Source organism: Aythya ferina (assembly GCF_964211825.1).
Source record: "Aythya ferina genome assembly, chromosome: 4".
Lineage (NCBI taxonomy): Eukaryota > Metazoa > Chordata > Aves > Anseriformes > Anatidae > Aythya > Aythya ferina.
The window spans coordinates 44,846,300-44,865,479 of NC_140300.1; the positions used below are offsets into that span (position 1 = coordinate 44,846,300).

Below are 19,180 nucleotides of genomic sequence, written 5' to 3' on the forward strand. Positions count from 1 at the left end.
TTTTTCCTTATGGCAAGCAATTTGGTGACTTAAAAATATTTCTTGTTCCAAATAAAATAAAAATAGCTTCTCACAAAAGAAAAAATATTGTAAAGATACACTTGGGCACTGAGTTTTAAAAATCTTATGGTGGACATTAAAAAGACCTGAAACCAAGAGCCACTGCGAAACAGAAAAAATAAATAGGCCTTTAAGAAATTAAATGGCTTGAACCTATCAAAATACTTTTCTATTTTTGTTTCTAGACTAACATTTCATTGAAATCAATACACATCTTCATTTTTAAAGGGAAAGTGCAAATGTACTTCCAGATGTTTCTCCTTTCTGCACTAGTTTTTGTCATTTTCACAATAAAAAACCCTAGATCAGCTACAAAACACAGCAGCAGCAGTAACATACAAAAATAAGTTTAAACAAAAAACAAGACAACAAAACTCAGACACACGCCCTGTTTTCTTAGTATTTGAGTGGTCTTGCATTTAAATTTGGGGAAAAAAAAAAAAAAAAAAAAAAAAAAAAACAAAGGAGAGTGACTGAAGGCCAATGTACAGGTGAGGAACCTCGAAATAACCGAGTATCACTTGTTACTGCTGGCTTCTGTGCCAAAGGACAGTTCTACCTTCAAACAGAACATATGTCCAGCTAATGTGCCCCTGGAAATTTAGCTTTAAAATTAATTGGAAATATATTTTCACATAAAATCAGATAGTGCTATTAAACAGGCTTAGGAGGTGTAAAGTGCATGAAGAAGAAAGGCCTCCCATTTCTGTTTCTGTATGGGAAAATCTTCGTATTGCAAGAATGATGCTTCCTGTGCCAGTTAATTCTGCCCTCTGGGCAGAGCGAGCTCCCCTTACTTTAAGGCTGTGCTCTCAACGTTTGGCTATTGAAGCCTTGCCCCCTTCATAAAATTCACATGGAAAATAAACATGCAGAAAATGAGGGGCTTGGCATTAGCCAAGGAGGTGAAACATTGAAATGCAGCTACGTGGCTCTGAAAGCTTTGGGTTCCAAAATAAGGGACTCCCCTTTTGAGAATAAAATAGAAACTACCAGTGAGGGGGGTGATCACCGAGTGCTGCTAGCTGGTCTCTGGTCCTGAAAAAGAGGCCTCTCTCTCTCTCAAGAGTCCAGATCAGAATCCAGGAATTATTGCTGCGGCTGAGTCTTTTCAAAACCTGAAAGTATCTAATTATGCAGTTAATGGAGAACATAGTTTCTCCATTAACTAAACCAGTACTTGTGACCCTAAAATAATAACAACCTAATTATAGGCAAAGTTTCCATGGGCTTGTGGACTTCTTTTCCCAATCCTGACCAAACAGCAAATAGCATTGTTGTTTTTTTTACTGTCAAGCATGTTTGCGTCACGCTCTCAAACACTCCAGCCTTTCATAATTTTTTTGAATATGTAACTCTTGGTAACTAGTGATCTTCCATCAGAAAATACACATTATGCACTGCACAGAAAACAGCTTTTGTCAGTACAAAGGCTTTAACATTAACAAAATGTAAAAATACATCGCATTATATTAAGTATGATATGTACAAAGTACCATTCAAGCCTGATCCCTGAGGGTTAAAAGGACATATTTCTATGAACCCTCTTAAAAAAAGACTCACGGTACCAATTACATGTGAGCATGTTTAAGAAACTGGATGATGTGTACAAGAATATGTTAATTCCAGACTTCCGCTGTTTTAAGCAGATTATAAATATGTAAAAATAAAGAGGGAATGGAGTTCTACGTTATTATTTTAATGTTCACAGCTGACAGTGATTGAGATCAATGGTACTATGTGGCAGTGTGAATCAAGCCAAAGCACGCTCCTGCCTGCAAAATCGTATGCTCGCTACTACGTCTACAATATTGCTGCTCTATCTTTGAAAATGTCTGTTATCGTAATTGAAACTATGCCTCTATTAGTTACTTATGCCTTCTGAAAACATTTTTAGAAGCAACAGTTTATTAATCAAGGGTTGAAGACATCATATTTCCATTTTTCAAATCAATGACTGGGACCCATCCCTACTTCTCAAAACCAGGCTGCTGGTCTGTCTGGGACACAGTTTGTGCCGCAGGAGCACAGGCCTGCCCCAGAGCGTGTCTGTACTAACACACACAACATTGGCTTAGCTGCCACCAAACTGGTGTCATGCAGGCTCTGGTTTCTACCTGTGCGACTGTGTACCCCTGCGCCTCACACCATTGGGTGTTTTAGTTTTTGTTTTGTTTTTTGTCAAATAAAGTTTTAGACATCATTGAGGGCTGTTGGAAAGATACCGCAAGCCTCTTTTCCCTCTCCTTTCAATGTTACATGCGTGTGCCAGCTGACATCGTGTTCAGTACTCAAACATCAGTAAAAATACACATCGAGTTTCCGTTCAACCTATTTTTGCTAAACACTCCTCTGTCTTCTATTCTTAGAAGACACCAGACTTATGGTAAATTTAGTGCTATACCTACGCTGAAGCAAACCACGTGCTCACACTTGGTAGTCTCCCAGAGAAAATGTCTCCCGTTAGCCGGAGGCCATGGAGGCAGCCGTTACATGTTGGACAGAATTTGCAGAAAATGTGAAAGCATCAAACAGTATGGGCTATTTTATTAAGAAACCAGAGAAAGTAGTAATTTTTTTGTGAGTTTCTACAGCAACTAGCTAAAACGGGCAACTGCATTTCCTTGAAGTTGCTGCCCATTTGTTTTTTCAACAGTACACAAAATCAATGACCGAGACATTCAGGGATATACAGCGAGGACTGCCTTTAGTGCAGCAGCCCGTGCTTAAATCACAGAGGTAAGCTGCTCCAGATGTCTCTTTCTCTAAGCACTGGTTACCTGAAACATTTTCAGCCATTCCTGAAGGCCTGTGGGTGGCTGCACAGATGTAATGCGGCGCCGCTGCTGTCCCTGGCCGTTGGCTGCCCTCAGGTCCCCAAAAGTAGTAGGTGTGGCAGAGCATGGCACCAGCCCCGTGGTACTAGAACACAAAGAAGAAGTGAAAGCTGCATGTAAAACATGGAGGAACAGTCACAGCCTAGGGCAGAAGAGGAAACCTAGTGCAGAAGTTGCAGCTGTTACTGGGAGTCTGAAGCTTCCTGCAAAGCCAACACTGTGGGAACGCCCCGTTGGCCGCTCACGGCGCCAGCGCCCTCAAGCTCACAAACTCACCTGTTGCTACCACTGCGGCACTGATCTTCCAGCTAGGGGCAAACTCCTCCAAGGCCAAAAAAACACTGCTCCATCAACTGGCCAGCAGGCTATCTATTAAAGTGCGTGTTCTCATATCCCTTTCCTTGGCAGAGTGTGTCCTTTTCTGCTGGGCTGCACCTGTGCCTTCTGACCGCTGGTGCCGGGAGCCCGAGCCCAGTCTCACCTGAACGTGACGTGCTATGGCTGCTTCACCCACAAACGGAGAGATAGCTATTGTTGGCTCTTAATATACTTTTGTTGACAAAGAGCTATTACTATCAAACAATCCTAGCGCCCTGGTGATTGGAACGGGACTTTGAAGTGCTTGTATGGAGCGTTTTAAAGTTTGTGTGTTGATGGAGCGACACGGGAATTAAAGGGCGGCAAAGTGAGGAGGGAAAAGGAGCCAAAGGTGCTCCCTGAATTACAGTTGGATTTTTTCACTCTGACACGTTAAAAAACAGCTCATTCGTATGGGACAGGCCTTTAAAAAAAGCCAGGATTAAGCTGCTATTGTAGGAGCCTAGAGTCATACAGCTGACTGAGTTCTCTCTTTTTTTTAAACATAATGTAAAGCACTTCGTTCACAGAATGCCAACGTTGTGTCCCCACCACAAAATCTGGAACTCTGCTGTAGTGTTTTCACAAACATCAAAATTTTAAATGCAGTCGTGGGACTCAAAAAAAAAAAAAAAAAAAACAGCAACAAAAAACAACCCAAACCCTTTGCTTTTATTTATGATAGACCCAACTTTTTAGCAGGTGTTTATTCAGGGGGTTACTGACATTTCACTGGCTAGAGGAATAGCTTTGAACGATGCCAGGCACGTCCATTTTAATACGTATCTCATCAAAATCTACAAATCTTCCACCCTTTATTCTTCCTTGTTCTGAAGGACAATCGTAGCTTGTTCTAGCATTTACCCAGGCTGGTAGAGAAAAGTAAAGAACGGCTTGAATAGACTTTCTAATGATAATTTCACCGAGCAGTAATAGAAACAGAAGGTAATACCAAAATACTGTTTCACAGATCAGGGATCCTCTTAATGACATTTGTTTACTGGCTTTACCTGTTATATGCAAACAAAGTTAATCAGAACTGTCAATTTTAAAGAGCGCCTGATCCTATGGAAAATGAACCAAGCAGACACAAGAGCCACATCGTTTGCCTAAACATTATTACAGAAAATATAATCAAACAGTTTAGGAGAGAGGATCAGATGTTATTTAAGGATTCTTTTATGTCAATAATGACTCAAAATCCAAGCAATGACAGTAGAAAGCGTTTTTGTTTTTGTTTTTTTTTTAAAATCAAATCTGTATTTACAGCCTACTCATTCTCATCACCTGTACAGAGACCTTGCAGAAGGCCTCTCATTTAGGCTCCAGAATAAGGCCCTTAACTTGGCTTATACAGGGTCTGAGCAACACGTAGCCTTGAGCTTGCCTCACTACAACAGCTACACCTTAATTTCTTCTGCAGCGAACTGGTTCTCATTCAGAGGCAGCTATTCCAAATAAGATCTAAAAGTCTCTTTCCTTGACCTGAGATTAAGCCAGCAGGCTTTTGTTCCTGCTGTATTTTTCTGTTTGCTCTCATCCACCTGCAGCAGGCGGGCAGGCTGCTGCGGAAGCTGGGCAAGCACAGCGGTTCCTTTGAGCGCCACAGGTACGCTTGCCAAGAAGCGCCCCTTCCTTGCTCCGGAGCTGTTTACTTTCACCTGAGTGCAGAGAGCGGCGTGTCGCACCAGGAACCACCCGGTGGGTGAATGGGAGTGCTCCTCCACTAGAATAATGGAAAGGCCCGGAGAAACTACCAATGCACGAGACGTGGGAGCTGCAACATGTGCTCCTCGGCTGCCTCTTCTTCTCTGCTGCAGCGTTTCTGTCTGAAAAGCAACCAGGGAACCTGTTTTCCCTCACTGTCCTAACTTTTCGCTCATCACCTGCTAAGCCCCTTAAAGGAGGGGAAATAAATGCATGTTACTTTTGGGAGACCCATCGGTGGCTGAACGCTACAACGCTATTCACAGAAATAACATCCCCAGCCAGTGTTAGGCAGCAAGCACGAAGCCTGTGGGAGGGCTGATGCTTCTTACGGGGGAAAAATGCGTGATGGTGTAAGCTCCAAAATGATGGGAAGCAGTGCGGCACCAGAGCACAATCGTTATGGCAACTATGTAGTAGGACCTGCAGCTGCAAGGCGTGCACGCAGGGCCCTGCTCGGCCACCTCCCCTCATGCTCAGGGGCGCGTTGCCCTGCAAGGCATCTGACCGCACACGTGCCGCTGCCTGCGCGACGCGGTGCCGCTCCGGCGTAGTACGGAGGCAGGGCTGGAGGAGCCCTTGGTAATTTCACGTCGTGGGTAACAAGTACGTGTGTGTTCCCGTTCGCATCAGATGGTCTGCTCTGCCTACATAAATTTCCATTCTCTCATTCCTGTTGCCATAGCGAAGTGATACATTTGATCACAGTTTGTAATAGTCTTAGGGTTTATCGTTATGCCCCTTTTTAACAATCTGATTGATTTTATTCCCAGGAATGCCTCAGCCCTCGAAAAGACTCCAAGTAAATGGGCGTGCTATATTTAGAATCAAACACAAACCTCAGCTGAAGAAATGCAAGTCTGGCTACTTCATTAAAACTCATCTTCAGTGTAGGTGATTTAAATTAGCTAAGCAGTACATGAACACTGATACCTCCCCTTCCTCCGCTTCGCAGTGCTTTAACATGGAGAGGAGCAATGAAGCAGGCTTAGCGAGACTGGAAAGACGGGATACGCACAAGAATCACAACCCAGGGGTCTGTTATTGCATTTAATTACCTTGTGTATTCTGAGACTTTGCAGGGTTTCTTTCCCAGAGAGAAAGAACGGACCTCGGAGCCATGGTCCAACTTTCTCTTCATCTGCAAGGTGAGGGAAAAGAGCAACAACATGGTTTTAGTTACATGGCCAGCCTTACTTATACATACTTCTGTAAATCAAATCCATTTTTACTTTCTGCTTTAATAGCGGATTTCAACAAAGTTAGCATTCACCAGATTATTTAAAGCAACATTGTAGTTTCCGGCTTTAACTTTAAACAATACTTGATACATGTTTTTATACGGCACATGGATACAGTAATGCTGTTTTGAGGTCCCAAACCCACTGGAATTACATTCCTTTTATTTCCAAAGGCAAATGTTTAAAAGTGCACAGAACTCGGTGCTGCTTTATTTACTGAAGTGCTCTCTCCCTGTTCTCCAGGGAGGGCAGAAAAAGAACCAAACCACCCCCTTCATTCTCCGTGTCCAGATTCACTGCTAAAAGTCTCACACAAACGGTTAAATGTCAGGTAACGCGTCTGCACTATAAAGCAAATACCATTTTATGGCCTAAAAAAATTCAAATACATCTTTTCTTTTGCCCAGCACCCTTTATTTTTGAGTTGCACACTGGAAGCATTTATAAAACTGACCGAAAGAGTAACAGACATTTTCACAAAAAAGCTAAGGATGAAACCCGGTAAATCTCAGCCTTGAATGTCACCCACAATTAGATGTGATCAAAACCAAATAATGAGCAGGGCAGCTGCTAAAAGGGGAAGCCAGTCTGCAAAAATTACCAGTGAGATGGAAACCAGTGAAAGCCATATTTACCCAGCCAGACAAATAAAGATTACTTTCTACATATTTGGGCAATCTTTAACCACAGGCTTTTGGACTCAGTGAGACGTCGTGATGCTAAATGCAGTTTCTGTGGGTTTTGTTGGTTTTCATTTTCTTTTTTTTTTTTTTTTTTTAAAAAAAAAAAAAGAAAGATGTGATACACCGGAGCACTTGAGCCAGCAGAAGGATACTTACTGCTGCGTACAACTGCAAGCTGCAGAACGCAGGAACTACCTGTGTCACAACTCGGACTTTAATTTTACCATTTTCCTTTTTTTTTTTTTTTTTTTTTTCCCCAAAAATGTCATTTTAAGGTACACGGTTTAAAAGTTGGCATCTCACACAAACCACTGATTTGATCTTTTCTAACACTGTGCTGGAATATATTTAACCATTTATTGCATCGGTCTACCTGGCTAAAAAAAAAAAAAAAAATTAAACCCAAGCAAGCAGGATGATGATCCGTATCGCGTTATCCTGATTCATCTTATTTTATTTTTTTTTAACTTTTCAACCGCCTCCGTGGCTTTCCCTGCAGAAAGCCACCGCGGACCCGTGGCCGAGCGCGGCTCGGGCATGCAGCGGGGCTGAGCTTCACCCCGCGCGGTCTCGCCGCGGCTGGCGGCGGATCCCCTGCTGCGGCCGTGCCTCCCCCGGGACGCAGCGAGGCGCTTCCCCAGGCGGGCACGGCACCGGGGGCACCCCGCGGGCACCGCCTCGCCCCGGCCGCTCCCCACAGCCCGGGGCAGCCCCCGGGGCCGGGCGGTGCGGGCTGAGGCCGGCAGGCAGCGCGCTGCGGCCGGGCACCGCCGGGGCTCCCCGCAGCACACCCGCAGCGCGCCCCGGGAGCCCCCCGCCGCCCCTTTCGGGCTCGTTTCCCGCGATTTCGGGCAACTTTCTCCCCGCGCCGGCCGCGCGGCCGGCGGGAGGGGGCGAAACTTTGTCGGAGGGCAGGCGGCGGGGCGGGACGTGCCCCGGGCAGCCGGGGGGCAGCGGGGGGGCGCGGGGTGCGCAGTGCGGCCCCGCGGAGCACTCACTTTGTAGAAGATCATCTTGAGGGTGCCGTAGAAGCCCATGGCGTCGGCGCGCTTCCCCCTGCGCGCCCGGCGGCCGGGCAGGCGCTGGCAGTAGAGCCCCTTGTCCGGCAGGTAGGTCACCGCCTCCCGGCCCGACATGCTCGGCACAGGCGGCGCCGGCGGCGGGGACCCGCGGGGAGCGCGCCCGGCACGGCTCGGCCCGGCCAGGCACGGCGCGGCTCGGCTCGGCTCGGCCCTGCCCGGCTGCCTGCGCCGCGCCGAGCCCGGCTCCCTGCCCGCCGGCCTCTCCTCCTCCTCCTCCTCCTCCTCCTCCTCCTCCTCCTCCTCCTCCTCCTCCTCCTCCTCCTCCCCGCTGCCTGCCGGCCTCCAGCGCCCGCCCCGTCCCTCCTCCCTCCTCCCGCCGCCTCCGCAGCGCGCCTCGCCTCGCCTCGCCGCGGCACTGCGGCCCGGGGGGCTGGGGAGCGCCCGCCCCGCCCCGCAGCGCCCGGCACGGCCCCGGCACGGCTCGGCTCGGAGCGTATCGGCAAGGCACGGCAAGGCACGGCTCCCAGCAGCTCGGCAAAGCACCGCAGAGCAGCGCAGGGGAGCCCCGCGGCGCTGATGGGGACGCCACCGCTGCCCCCCCCCCTCCCCCCCGGGGAAAGGCGCTGGGGTGGGCTGGGGGGGAATAAAAATAATGCCAGTAGTGATAATAATGACCATAATAATCATGAAGGTGGAGAACGAGGCGCTGCTTTATCATCACAGGCGTCTAGGGCTGCGGGAGTGGAGCCCCGAGGCCAGGCGTTACATAAGGGGCGCTGGGACAGGACCCCGGGGAGCGGCTGCAGCAGGCGGTGGGTGCTGGCGAGGAGCCCCCGGCCCGGCCCGGCCCCGGGGCTGTGGCACCAGCACCCCTTGGGCCGGATCTCCCCGCACCTCAGCCCCAGGCCCCCCCGTGCTAAGGAGCCCTCCTGCTGCAGGGGCTTCCCCTCCTCTGCCCCCTTACCCCTACGCTTACAGCCCGGGGCGCCCCGAGCCCCCCGGTGCTGGGTTGGGGCTGGGGCAGGCCCCTGCCGCCCGCAGGCAGGCTCCGTGCGCTCCCCTACAGCCAGCGGCAGCGAGGCACGCCGGCTCCTGCCATTTTTCCTTGGGCTGGGTGCTTCTGCAAAGTTTTCTGCGTGAGTAGCAAAAATAAATAAATAAATAAACGAATAAATAAATACGGGAGGGGGGTGGGTGCAGAGCACCCCCAGAACACGGGCTGAAAACGCAGCATTGACCTGCGGCTCCCCCCCGCAGCACAGGGGCCGGAGGTGCTCAGCAGCAGCCACGCAGCCGCTCCTGGCAGCCAGAGGGGAGCCCCCGTCCCCCTACCACACAAAGAGGTATGGAAAAGGGCACGCACGTAAAGGAGAGGAACTGCTTTCTGCAAGAGCCTTCAGCCTCCCCGTCAGTACGTAAAGAAACCTCATCTTTACTGATACTTCAGCGCGGGTGAGCGCAGCAGCGGGGTGTTGGCACACTGATGGGGTGAAGGCACGGCCCCACGGCACACGAGGATGGCCTCGCACAGTGCCAGCCACCTGCAGCCAGCCCCCAGCCCTCGCTTCCACGTCTCCCAGTGAAATGGCTCTGCCCGTCAAACCCCGGCATTTATGCCATTACCCATTAAACTGCAGTGCTGTATATTTTATGAGAACAAAATGGTCTTGAGTTGACTCCATACCTCAGACGTGAAGAGCGCCGTACATATCCCTGGGGACTATTACTGCCTTCCTCTGCGAGCGCATCGCATGCGGAGGGGAAGGGAAAAACCCACACGGGCTGCGTGTACACATGAAATCAGCACAGGAAGCAAATTAATACCCAAAGCACCAGACACGAAGGAAGCTGAACATTGCCGCCGTGGGATGCAGGACTCGAGGTGGGGGCACACACGAGGCACCCTGCCACGTTCCCAAGGCCCGCCTGATGCGGAGGGGGCTGGCAGCAGGGGTGTCCCAGCGGGTGCTGGCAGGAGAGCCCCGGGAGCAGCCTCGCCTCGCCTCTCCTCTCCCCTGCCCACGGACAAGCGCAACCTGCCAGCGTGACTGCTTTTCTCCTTTGAACAAGATGTGCTTCAGAGTAAGCAGTCAATGAGTTGAATAATAATTAGAAATTACTATTTTCCTCTCTTTTGGAGTATTGCTATTGCTGATTCCTTCTCTTCCGATAATGACTGGCAGATAGTCTCTCACGGCTACAAGAAATCCCCGACTTCACTGCCACGCTCTGCGCCGCGGGCAGGCCCTGCGGTAACCCCAACATCCACCTGCCAGCGGAGCAGCGCTCGGCACATCAGATATTTATGCGCACAAAAGGGTTTCGGGTTCTTCCTAATTTTAGCTGCAGATACCACTGACAGATTTTGACATTTTAATGGTGACTGTCTTTCGTCTAGCAGTCTACCTTCCCGAGAGCACAAGACAAAAGCTGCACACGGATCTCTCCCACCTGATGTTTTTCTCCTACAGCCTTACCACCTCTTCCCAAACAGGGACCCACCCTCTGTGCATCTCCAGGCAGCAGCAGGTCCCAGGGGTGTGCCTGCTCTTCCCCCAAGCCTCAGGAGAGCCCCTCTGGCTCCTGCTCCACCTCTCTCTCAAAAGGGCTTTCACCCCCTCCCTTGCTTTGGAGGCCCCCCATCCTCGGGGAAGCTCAGCTTCACGAGCACGCCACGATCCCAGTTGCAAGGAGCAGCAGGAGGAATGATTTGAGACCTTGCAGGAGCAGAGGAGAATGAACACAACCGCGGAGACCCAGCAGCGCTGCAGGTCACAGCTCCGCTCCGCGTCTTCCTGGAAAACTTAACGGGGGGCAAGTCAGTCCCCGGCTCCTCCGACGCTTCTGGGAGCCCAACAGCAGGGACGATGCCTCCGTTTCTATCTTTCCTGGCATTTGCAATAATCTTTACTGCAGGAACTTAACGTGCTCCAAGCACTCTTAATGGCATCAAGTGAATGCTTCTCGCAAATTAACATGCACTGGGGCAGACCATAGTTAGCACTACAACTTTAAGAGAAAAACCCAAAATTGCTGCGTTTCCCTGTTTCATATGTATTCAATTTCAAAGGTTGGCTTCATTTCGTTTCGGCTGAAGATAAGTTTTCAAGTTTTTAAAACCACAATCAGCATATAACTCATTACATTTTTTTAAAATGTCTCCACCAAAATTACATAGTTTCCAGTGGACACAAGCCCAATCTCCTCTCCCGTCAGTCCTGCCAGCTCTTAATTAATAAAAATTCGCATCATCCAATTCTTTTCCTGCTGGCACCATTTCTAGCACCTTTACCAGTTTGTCATGTGGCACGCTGTAATTAAGAGCGTCTATTACTCCTAATGAAAGGCTGGGATGAGCTGCAGCAATCACCCGCGGAGCTGCGCAAGCCCCAGAAGAACGGAGATCCCGGCGCCGCGGACCAAAGGAAACGGCATTTTGGGGGGTTTGGGCTGGAGAAACATCTCGGGGCGGGCTGGCATTTCACACGCACATATGGGCCCTGCGAGCAGAACGTGTGCGGGAGGAGCTGCGGAGCAGTACGGTTTGGTGTCTCCGTTAATATTGGTAAATGCATCACTCGAGACGCTGCCAGGAGGGATCCTGTGTACTCGGCAGGCTCAGCAGACGTGCAGCAGACTGCCTCCTTTGGAGACGCCGCGGAGGGGTTTGTGTGCAGTGTCTAATAGGATTGCTCTCCCCTCACCCCCGGAACTCAGGAAACCAAATGCCCTCATCAATTTGGGGCCAAGCCCCCGGCTGCGTGCGATTTAGCCCAGAGGCAGCAGCGAAGGCCCAGGAAGGACAGTCAGGCTTCGCTATTCTTCCCCTTCTCTAATCTGGTCCGGCCTGTGTTTTAAACACTTCCCTTCTGCTCCTAATCGAGTTAGGGCAGCTGCAGCACTCAGCGCTTTGTCTTCTCTATATGACCTCTCCCTCCGACCACAGACTTCATTTAATTTGCCAAATGCTCCCATTCAGGCAAGGCTCCGGCCCCACGGAGAGGTGCTTCTGCCATCTGCTTTTGACATTTGACTGCAGCTTCAGCTCCTAACAGAGGTGTGCTGAACCGAGCTCCCTGCTCCCCAACGAGCCAGGCAGGTGCTAGGGCCTAGCTGGTGTGAGGTCTTAGAAGAGGAGGAAAAATACACCCCATGACCAGTGCTAAATGTGTAATTCAGCCAAGTAATTCAGGGCAGGCCTTTCCCCTACCAAAGGGCACTGCTATTACTGTCAGACCTCTGTTTTTTTGAATGCATTATGAACCAAGCCGATGGGATTTTGGAAAGCCCACGTTTTCATGGTTTCCCCCAGTTTGTCTCGGGCCAGGCCATAACCTCGAGGCTGCCACCTCTGATTTATGATTTATTGGCCATCACCCTGCACATGAAGGAGGAAGGAAAGGTGCCTGGGCTCCCAGGAATGCAGTCTGGAAGGAGGAATTTGTAACCCATGTACCTGCAGCTTCAGCGGGAGGCTCAGCAGGGCCCGCGGCAGCAGGTTTGCCTCACAGAGTTACAGACAGAAACGTAAGCTTACGAGCTCACGGCGTACAAGTCAAACAACCCTGCTTCTGTGCCCTGCAACGCGCACTGCTCACCACATCCCTGATCAATAACCTGTTCCTGCAGCACGGAGGGACCTGAAGTTTGGGGTGAAGCAAGGCAAGCAAGAGGAAGCACGGCACACAAGGAAGGAGGCACTGCACTAAGCTGCACATCGCCTTCAAAGGCTTACTTACACACAGCGGCGAAGACATTATCAAGTATGATAGGTGTTACTAAATTGTTTTACTAATTATATAATGTTTCTTGGCAAAGCATTTTGAATGCTGCTTTCAAACTGGTATTTTCCACACACTATTATTCCTTATTCCCATGCAGAGCAAGGCATTGTAGTTAGCAGAACTGTAAACAGACTGTAAGTTATTTTCCTTCCAGGGATGGAAAAAGGCATAGATAGCACCTGAATATTACTATTAATAAATCCTGATTTTATGAGAGCAATACGAACTTTACGAACACTGCTTTCAGAGGTATATTATCTGTAGCAGACTCCCCATAAACCTGGGGGCTGCTCTGCAGCCAGCCCAGGCTGCCCCCTCCCTGCCTGCCCAGCCACGCAGACGTTTGTGCCCCCGTAGCCAGAGGCACGGACGGCTCTCTGCTTCCCTCCCCACGGAAGAGCCACAGCAAATGCCTGCCACACTGCAGCCTCGGGTGAACCGGCGAGGAACACAGCTTTAGGCTTCGTCCTCCCTGCCAGGGGGCTGTATTGTTACCACGGAGAGACCCGGTTGCACTAAAAAACATACTTAAGCTGCTGTCAAACAGAAATGGACACGAAAACATTACGGTTTCACCGTAAAACGAGCACAAGGTGAACCACAGGCTGGGGGTATAATGTCAACCTCCCTTAAACACGTCACGTTACAACTCCAGGGAGCTTGTCTCATTACAACTGGGTATTATTTCTCAGCAAAAACAAGTCATTTGCTTCCCAAAGCCTCTTCTTTTTTTCCCCCTTGTTACAGAAAAAGGTAAAATGAAAACAAAAATATCAGGGGAGACGGGCTTCATGTTGCTTTTAATCCCCTGTGGCAGTAACCACACGCAACTTACCTACACAGAAGTCTTGCAGGGTTTGTTTAAGAACTAGCAATACCATCTCATAATAGAGATTTTCATAACGCACATTGTAAGGAGGAGAATTAAGGTCGCTAATGCAACCTGCACTTTCACGTATTCGACTGCTTTCAGTGCAACAGGACCATTAGGAGTCGTGTTTGGTTTCTGCAGAGCATTAGTGCAGGACTGGTGTTTCAAAGGAAGGAGGAGGTATTACACGTAATGCAAAACATCTCGCCAAACATCCGCTAATGGCAGCGGATCTTCTTAAGAAGTGCATCTTCACTCATTGTACTCCTATTAAAGTTAACTGTCACCTGTTTATTATATCTTTACACTTAATACATTGCAAGACGAGCTGTTTCTGGAAGCAGCTGTAGCTGCGTTAATCACTCACGTTCACGTTGCACTGGGCGTCGAGATGCTGCAGCACAGCCTGGGATAATGCAGGCATGCAGCGTGGGCAAAGCCCCAGGGTGGCACAGCCCAGGCCCTGCTCTTCGTGCGCCCTTACAGCCAGCTGCTGGCACGTTTATAGCTTTGTATTCCTGCTATGACCATTTCACAGATTCTGCCTGTGCTGAGTGCTCCAGATGCGGTCTGTAAAGTTAGCAAAACACGTGCTTGAGGCATATTCAATCCTACCTCCTATGCACGAGGCACGAGCCCTTCTCGCTGACCAATGCATGAGAAGCACAATACTAAAAAAAAAAAAAAATTAAAAAAAGCCAACCATACTTTTCTTTCTCCCCCAACATTTCAGCCATAGAACGGGGCTGGATTCGCTTGTTTACCTCAACAAGAACGTTTCCAAATTAATGAAACGGGCATTTCTGTCTTTGGACACTGGCGGTCAAACTGCTTTCACCCAAGTATGAGCAGGTTGGGAAATCAGCTTGGTAGGGAAGGAGAAAGGCCTGCTCTGTCACGGAGGGATTTCCAAAGAAAGCCTGTGGTTTGCACAGAATACCAATAGAGCACTGGTATCTACTGCCTGTTGTCTGATAAGTTATTTTCTTTGGAGATAGCTTAATTTTGATTGCCAAGGGAAGCGCTTGTTTGTCTGGCATAATATAAAGAAATCTATTTACAAAACAGCTCCTGCCCCTCTGCGGTCCATGGGAACGATAAGGGCGTTAGTGGCGAGCCCTCGGGCTACAGACAGAAGAATTCCTGGAATTACAGATTATACCAGAGGGATTTAGGAAGAATTTGAAGAATAAACTGTTAAAAATGTCAAATTCATTTTCCTAACTGTATTACCTAAAGAGAGTATAAAGGTTATAAAACCAAGCTTTCAAGGGAGTTTGAGATGACAGATGCAAGATACTTTCACTGCTAGAAAGCTGCTTACCAAGACAGCCCAGCGCAGGGTGCATGCTAAATACAACAGAGGATCTGTGGGAAAGCCTCCGATTCATTCGGGACACGCTCTTGGTACCCACTTGCACTTGCCTCAAGTTTGCAAAGGCAAACCTGCAAATGTCTGTAGCATCCTGCAGGACCCTGTAACACAGCTGGGAATTTAGCTTTCCCCCATCTCACCTGGCATCAGCAACTCCCCGTTCCCCACGTGGGGCCACATCTTCCCCGGAGCAGCTGGCAGCAGCCCCTCGGGGGAGCTTTGCCCCCTTGCCTTTGGCTGTCACAGGGCTGGGTGAGTGCAGGGGAAGGGTGCAGGTGGGTCTGGTGGGACACAGGTCCCTCACAGCCCGGGGCATCCCTGGTAGGTGTGAGGGGTTGTTTATCTTCACACAGCTGCGGACGGTCACTGTGCCCCACTGGCGAGCACCAGCAGCGTTTAGAAAGGGGACAAGGAACTCACCCACCTTCCCCACAGCCCCTACGACCCGGGGAGCCCTCCCCGAGTTGGGTTCTTGCCCTGAGCGCATTCCCTGGGCTGCAGGGGGAAGGATGCCAAACCTCTGCACAACAGAAAGGCATGCCAGGCATGCCGGGGTCACGCTGGGCTCTTTGAAGCCTCTCTAACCCACTGTCTTTAACCTTACGCTGTGTAATTTCGCATCAAAAGGGAGCTGGCAGGCTAGGAAACCTGCCCAATCTAAACAAACTCTTCCTTGAACAGGTGCTCCGAGTCTAGAAACCAGATAGCACGCCTGTCTGCCTCCAGAAGAAACGCAGCACTGCATAATTAGGGGTAAGCAGTCCCTCATCCAGAGCAGAGGGGGGAGAATTTAAGCACTTTTTTTTCTTCACTGAATCTAGCATTATTTAAGAGATTATTTAAGATAAATACCTCTAATACAGTCAGGCCCAGAACAGGTATTGATAATGGAAACCTCTCAGAGGTGCAAAATGTATGAATTAGGTCCCAAGGTGGCAAGAACTGCAGCATACAAAGAAAAATGCCCATAGCTTGCCACTGTGGTCCAAGCTTCTTTTGGAAAACCACTTTTTTTGGTAAAAGCTTATGCTCCCTTTATCAAGACATAACATTTGTACTTGAATTTTAAAAACTGCAACTCAAAAAACCGTTTTTACCATCAAGATAAACCACATACTGCAACCTCAACAAATCTCCAGACTTTAACCCGTTCTCCAAAACCTGCCGACTTGGCAGGTCAGTGTAACGCAACCGATGAGCTCCCTAAACCGAAGCCATGCACTGGGGGATAAGCAGCAAGGCAGTTCTCTAAATTCCTGGGGTTTGAAACTTACAATTTTTTTATTTATAGACAGGATGGAGTAAATTAGAGATTTCAGGAGTATTTGGCTTTCATTTGTAACCACAAAATTAGATGGCAACCATGGTTTTAAAATCTGTAATGTTATGTAGACTCTTGGTATTTCTTAAACCCAGTTACTGATGTGAATGTAGCCCCTCTGATGGTACTGAGTTACTAAAAAAAAAAAAAAAAAAGAAAAAAAAAAAAGAAAAAAAAAGGAAAAGAAAAGAAAAGAAATGCAACTAATGAAATGCTACAAAGCAAAATCTCTAGGAACTGTCTAAGCCCCCAGTGTGGTAGGCTGTATGGGGGAAGCTTATTCTTTGCATCTTTACTATTTTAATATTCTAGAAATATATAAAATATTACAAACTATTATTTGAAATTAGTACACAAGGAGGATTAGAGATGCTGCAGCAAAGCCTATGCAAATACACATCTTGATTCCTATTCCTTTTCTTTTACTGAAAGCAATTGCGAAAGCATGTTATGAGCTATTAGATTGCTAAAGTTATGCCAGAGATCTTCTGACCAAACTCTAGGGTGGGTTTTTTGTTTGTTTGTTTATTATTATTTTTTTTTAATCATATTCCATCTCTAACATTCAATCGATGCCAAACAGGTTTAGGTAAGCCAGCCTTTCTCACAGAAATGGAAAAAGAAATCCCGCTGTACACGTCATATGCCTGCTGGTGTTACAGGGAAAGACTGAATGGAAAAGGGAAGCAGGAGGGTGGAGTAGGAGAGCACCAGTCTGCAGCTTGGTATTTAGTGGGAGCTCCTGCTTTCTAAGCAGAAAGTTGGCAAAATCTCAGTGCAAAGCACCATTAGGGTCCTTGGAATTTAATGTCTTCAGCACAAGCTTCGCACATCGTGTTGTTTGATTTCCTTCATCTAATCCATACGCAGAACAAACCAGTGCCTTGAAAACCAGCCAAATCTGAATAATCTCCATTTTACTATCTACCTCCAGCAAAATGTGCTACAGGCCACTGACCGAATCATTTGCATATCAACCTACATTTAAATCACTATGCAGCTACTTCAATGTGGTCCTGCTCTGGTTGTGAGCTGAATTCCTCCTTGGGATGAGATCTGAAAGCGTTCACTTTTGTCCCCTGTGCAGTCACAGGTGATGATTAGGAATATTTGATGTAAAGGAAAATTCGGGGAAGAATTCATTTCCTGCTTGTAGAAATACATTTCCCCATAAAAATATTTGACAAAAACAGCCTTAACGGAATACTACAACTCATTCACATGCTCTTGAATAAAGTGATTTAAATTGGCAAGAACAAAGTTTAAATACACTTCTTCCCCGCCAGCCGTCCACGGCTTTTTACGGCCTGCAGGGACAGGTATGACTCATGCCCGCGCTGTTCTTCAAACACGCTATTTTAAAATGCAGATTTTTTCCACTGGTCTATTGTGCCCTACAAGTAACTACAAACTGAAAGAGGCTAAAATTAGAAGACAGACCACTATCGCCAGAGGGATTAGAAACTCCTAGGCTGTGTTGATTCAAAAAGCCGAACTGGTTGACCGATGTGAGGGAATCTTTTATGTTTATTCCTGCTAGAATTCGTCAAACTTCATTCAAAGTCTCTCCTGGCTACAAATTATTTGCAATCCATGTGTTTTGGAACAGAGGGTGGTCTCCAGATTTGCATGCAACATTGTACTGAGTAACCCTCTCATTTTCTGGTATGTAAGACAAGGAAAAAAAAAGGTGTTCACCCTAACCTAGGTCAATCATCACAAAAACACTATTGATGGCAAGTCATCGGACCAAGGTTTTGTGGTCGTTTGTTTGTTTGGTCTGTTTTGTTTTTAAACCAACAAGTACAGCAACATTCTTTTAATTTGCCTTATGAAAAGTCTGCTAATTCTTACTTATTCTGATTAACATAAAGTTTGGTAGAACGCTAATTTAAGAAGTAATCAGTCAGCCTTGAGCTTAGACTGAGCAATCAACCTGACAAGGAAACTACAGAAGACACTAACCTTCCCTGTAATTTACAGCAACATTTCAGCTACTGCAGACTACTGGGTTAAAAGCTAGAACAATAAGATAACTTTCAGCTTAAGGCACGGATGTCAGTCTCCTTATCAGTATGGTCCTTCAAAGAGCCCGCTGAAAGTCTCTTCCTTTTAGATAGACAACTCCCAAATTTGTGGCGAGATGTGTGGGCTACTTGGTAGTCAGGAGTCACCACATAGCTGCTGTCACAGCAGTATCTTGATGACCAGAAAATGGGGGGTAGGCTTTGTGTTTCCTTGCGAAAAAAATAGCAAGGAAAAAAAATGCCAAGTACTTAATTTGCCACATCACAGAGGACAGTCAAATGTCCCGTACCAGCTGAGTATACCAAGAAGCAAAAACACTTCCACTGACTGGAATTTGTTCACTTCCCTGTGGACGATAACTATTTGCATTGCTACATGACACGCGCCTCGCTGAAGAACAGATTTCTTTCTCTTTCACCAGGTGGACAGCTGGCAGTTGTGTTGCACTGGAAAGAGCCAGAGAAACGTGAACAGTGAGCTGGGAGAGCTGCTCAGAATTGCACACTAAATGTGGGAAGGAGAAAAGAGGAAGAGTCAGCACTGAGTCTACATTGATCTAAAACACGGGTCGACAGTTCGAAGACACTGAAAATCCAATTCATTTCCCATTTCCCAGTTTCGGGGGACATCTGTTACAATCTAAAAAGTATCTGTTTTGAAGAGCTGCGATGCTTAAGCTGTTCTCTAAGCAGAGGCAGGGTACACCAAGGTTAAAGAGATGGCTGTAGCACAAGAAATCTCATCTCAGAAGGAAAAAAAAAAAAAAAAGAAAGAAGAAAATCACATTACCTCCCTCCCCCCTCAAAAAAAGAAAAAAAAAATGTATACTTTTTTATTGCAGTAGGAAGCAGAACTCTAAGTTAGAAGCTTAGCAGATGCCCAAGAAAGACACAT

At 47.8% G+C, this 19,180-nt stretch overlaps 1 protein-coding gene across 4 annotated transcripts in view; it reads right to left on the minus strand.

Annotated features, from left to right (window-relative positions):
• FBXW7 (F-box and WD repeat domain containing 7) overlaps positions 1 to 19,180 on the minus strand; it is a 164,655-nt gene that overhangs the window by 24,620 nt on the left and 120,855 nt on the right. For 3 of the 4 annotated variants that reach the window (XM_084516802.1, XM_084516801.1, XM_084516803.1), the window contains 2 exons: positions 6,020 to 6,102; positions 2,841 to 2,982 (listed from right to left, as the gene is read on the minus strand). In XM_084516802.1, coding sequence (XP_084372928.1) covers positions 2,841 to 2,982; positions 6,020 to 6,102 — 225 coding nt within the window. Of the gene's footprint in view, positions 1 to 2,840; positions 2,983 to 6,019; positions 6,103 to 7,883; positions 8,117 to 19,180 lie in introns of those variants that run through there. The other variant, XM_084516804.1, reaches the window with a different exon arrangement.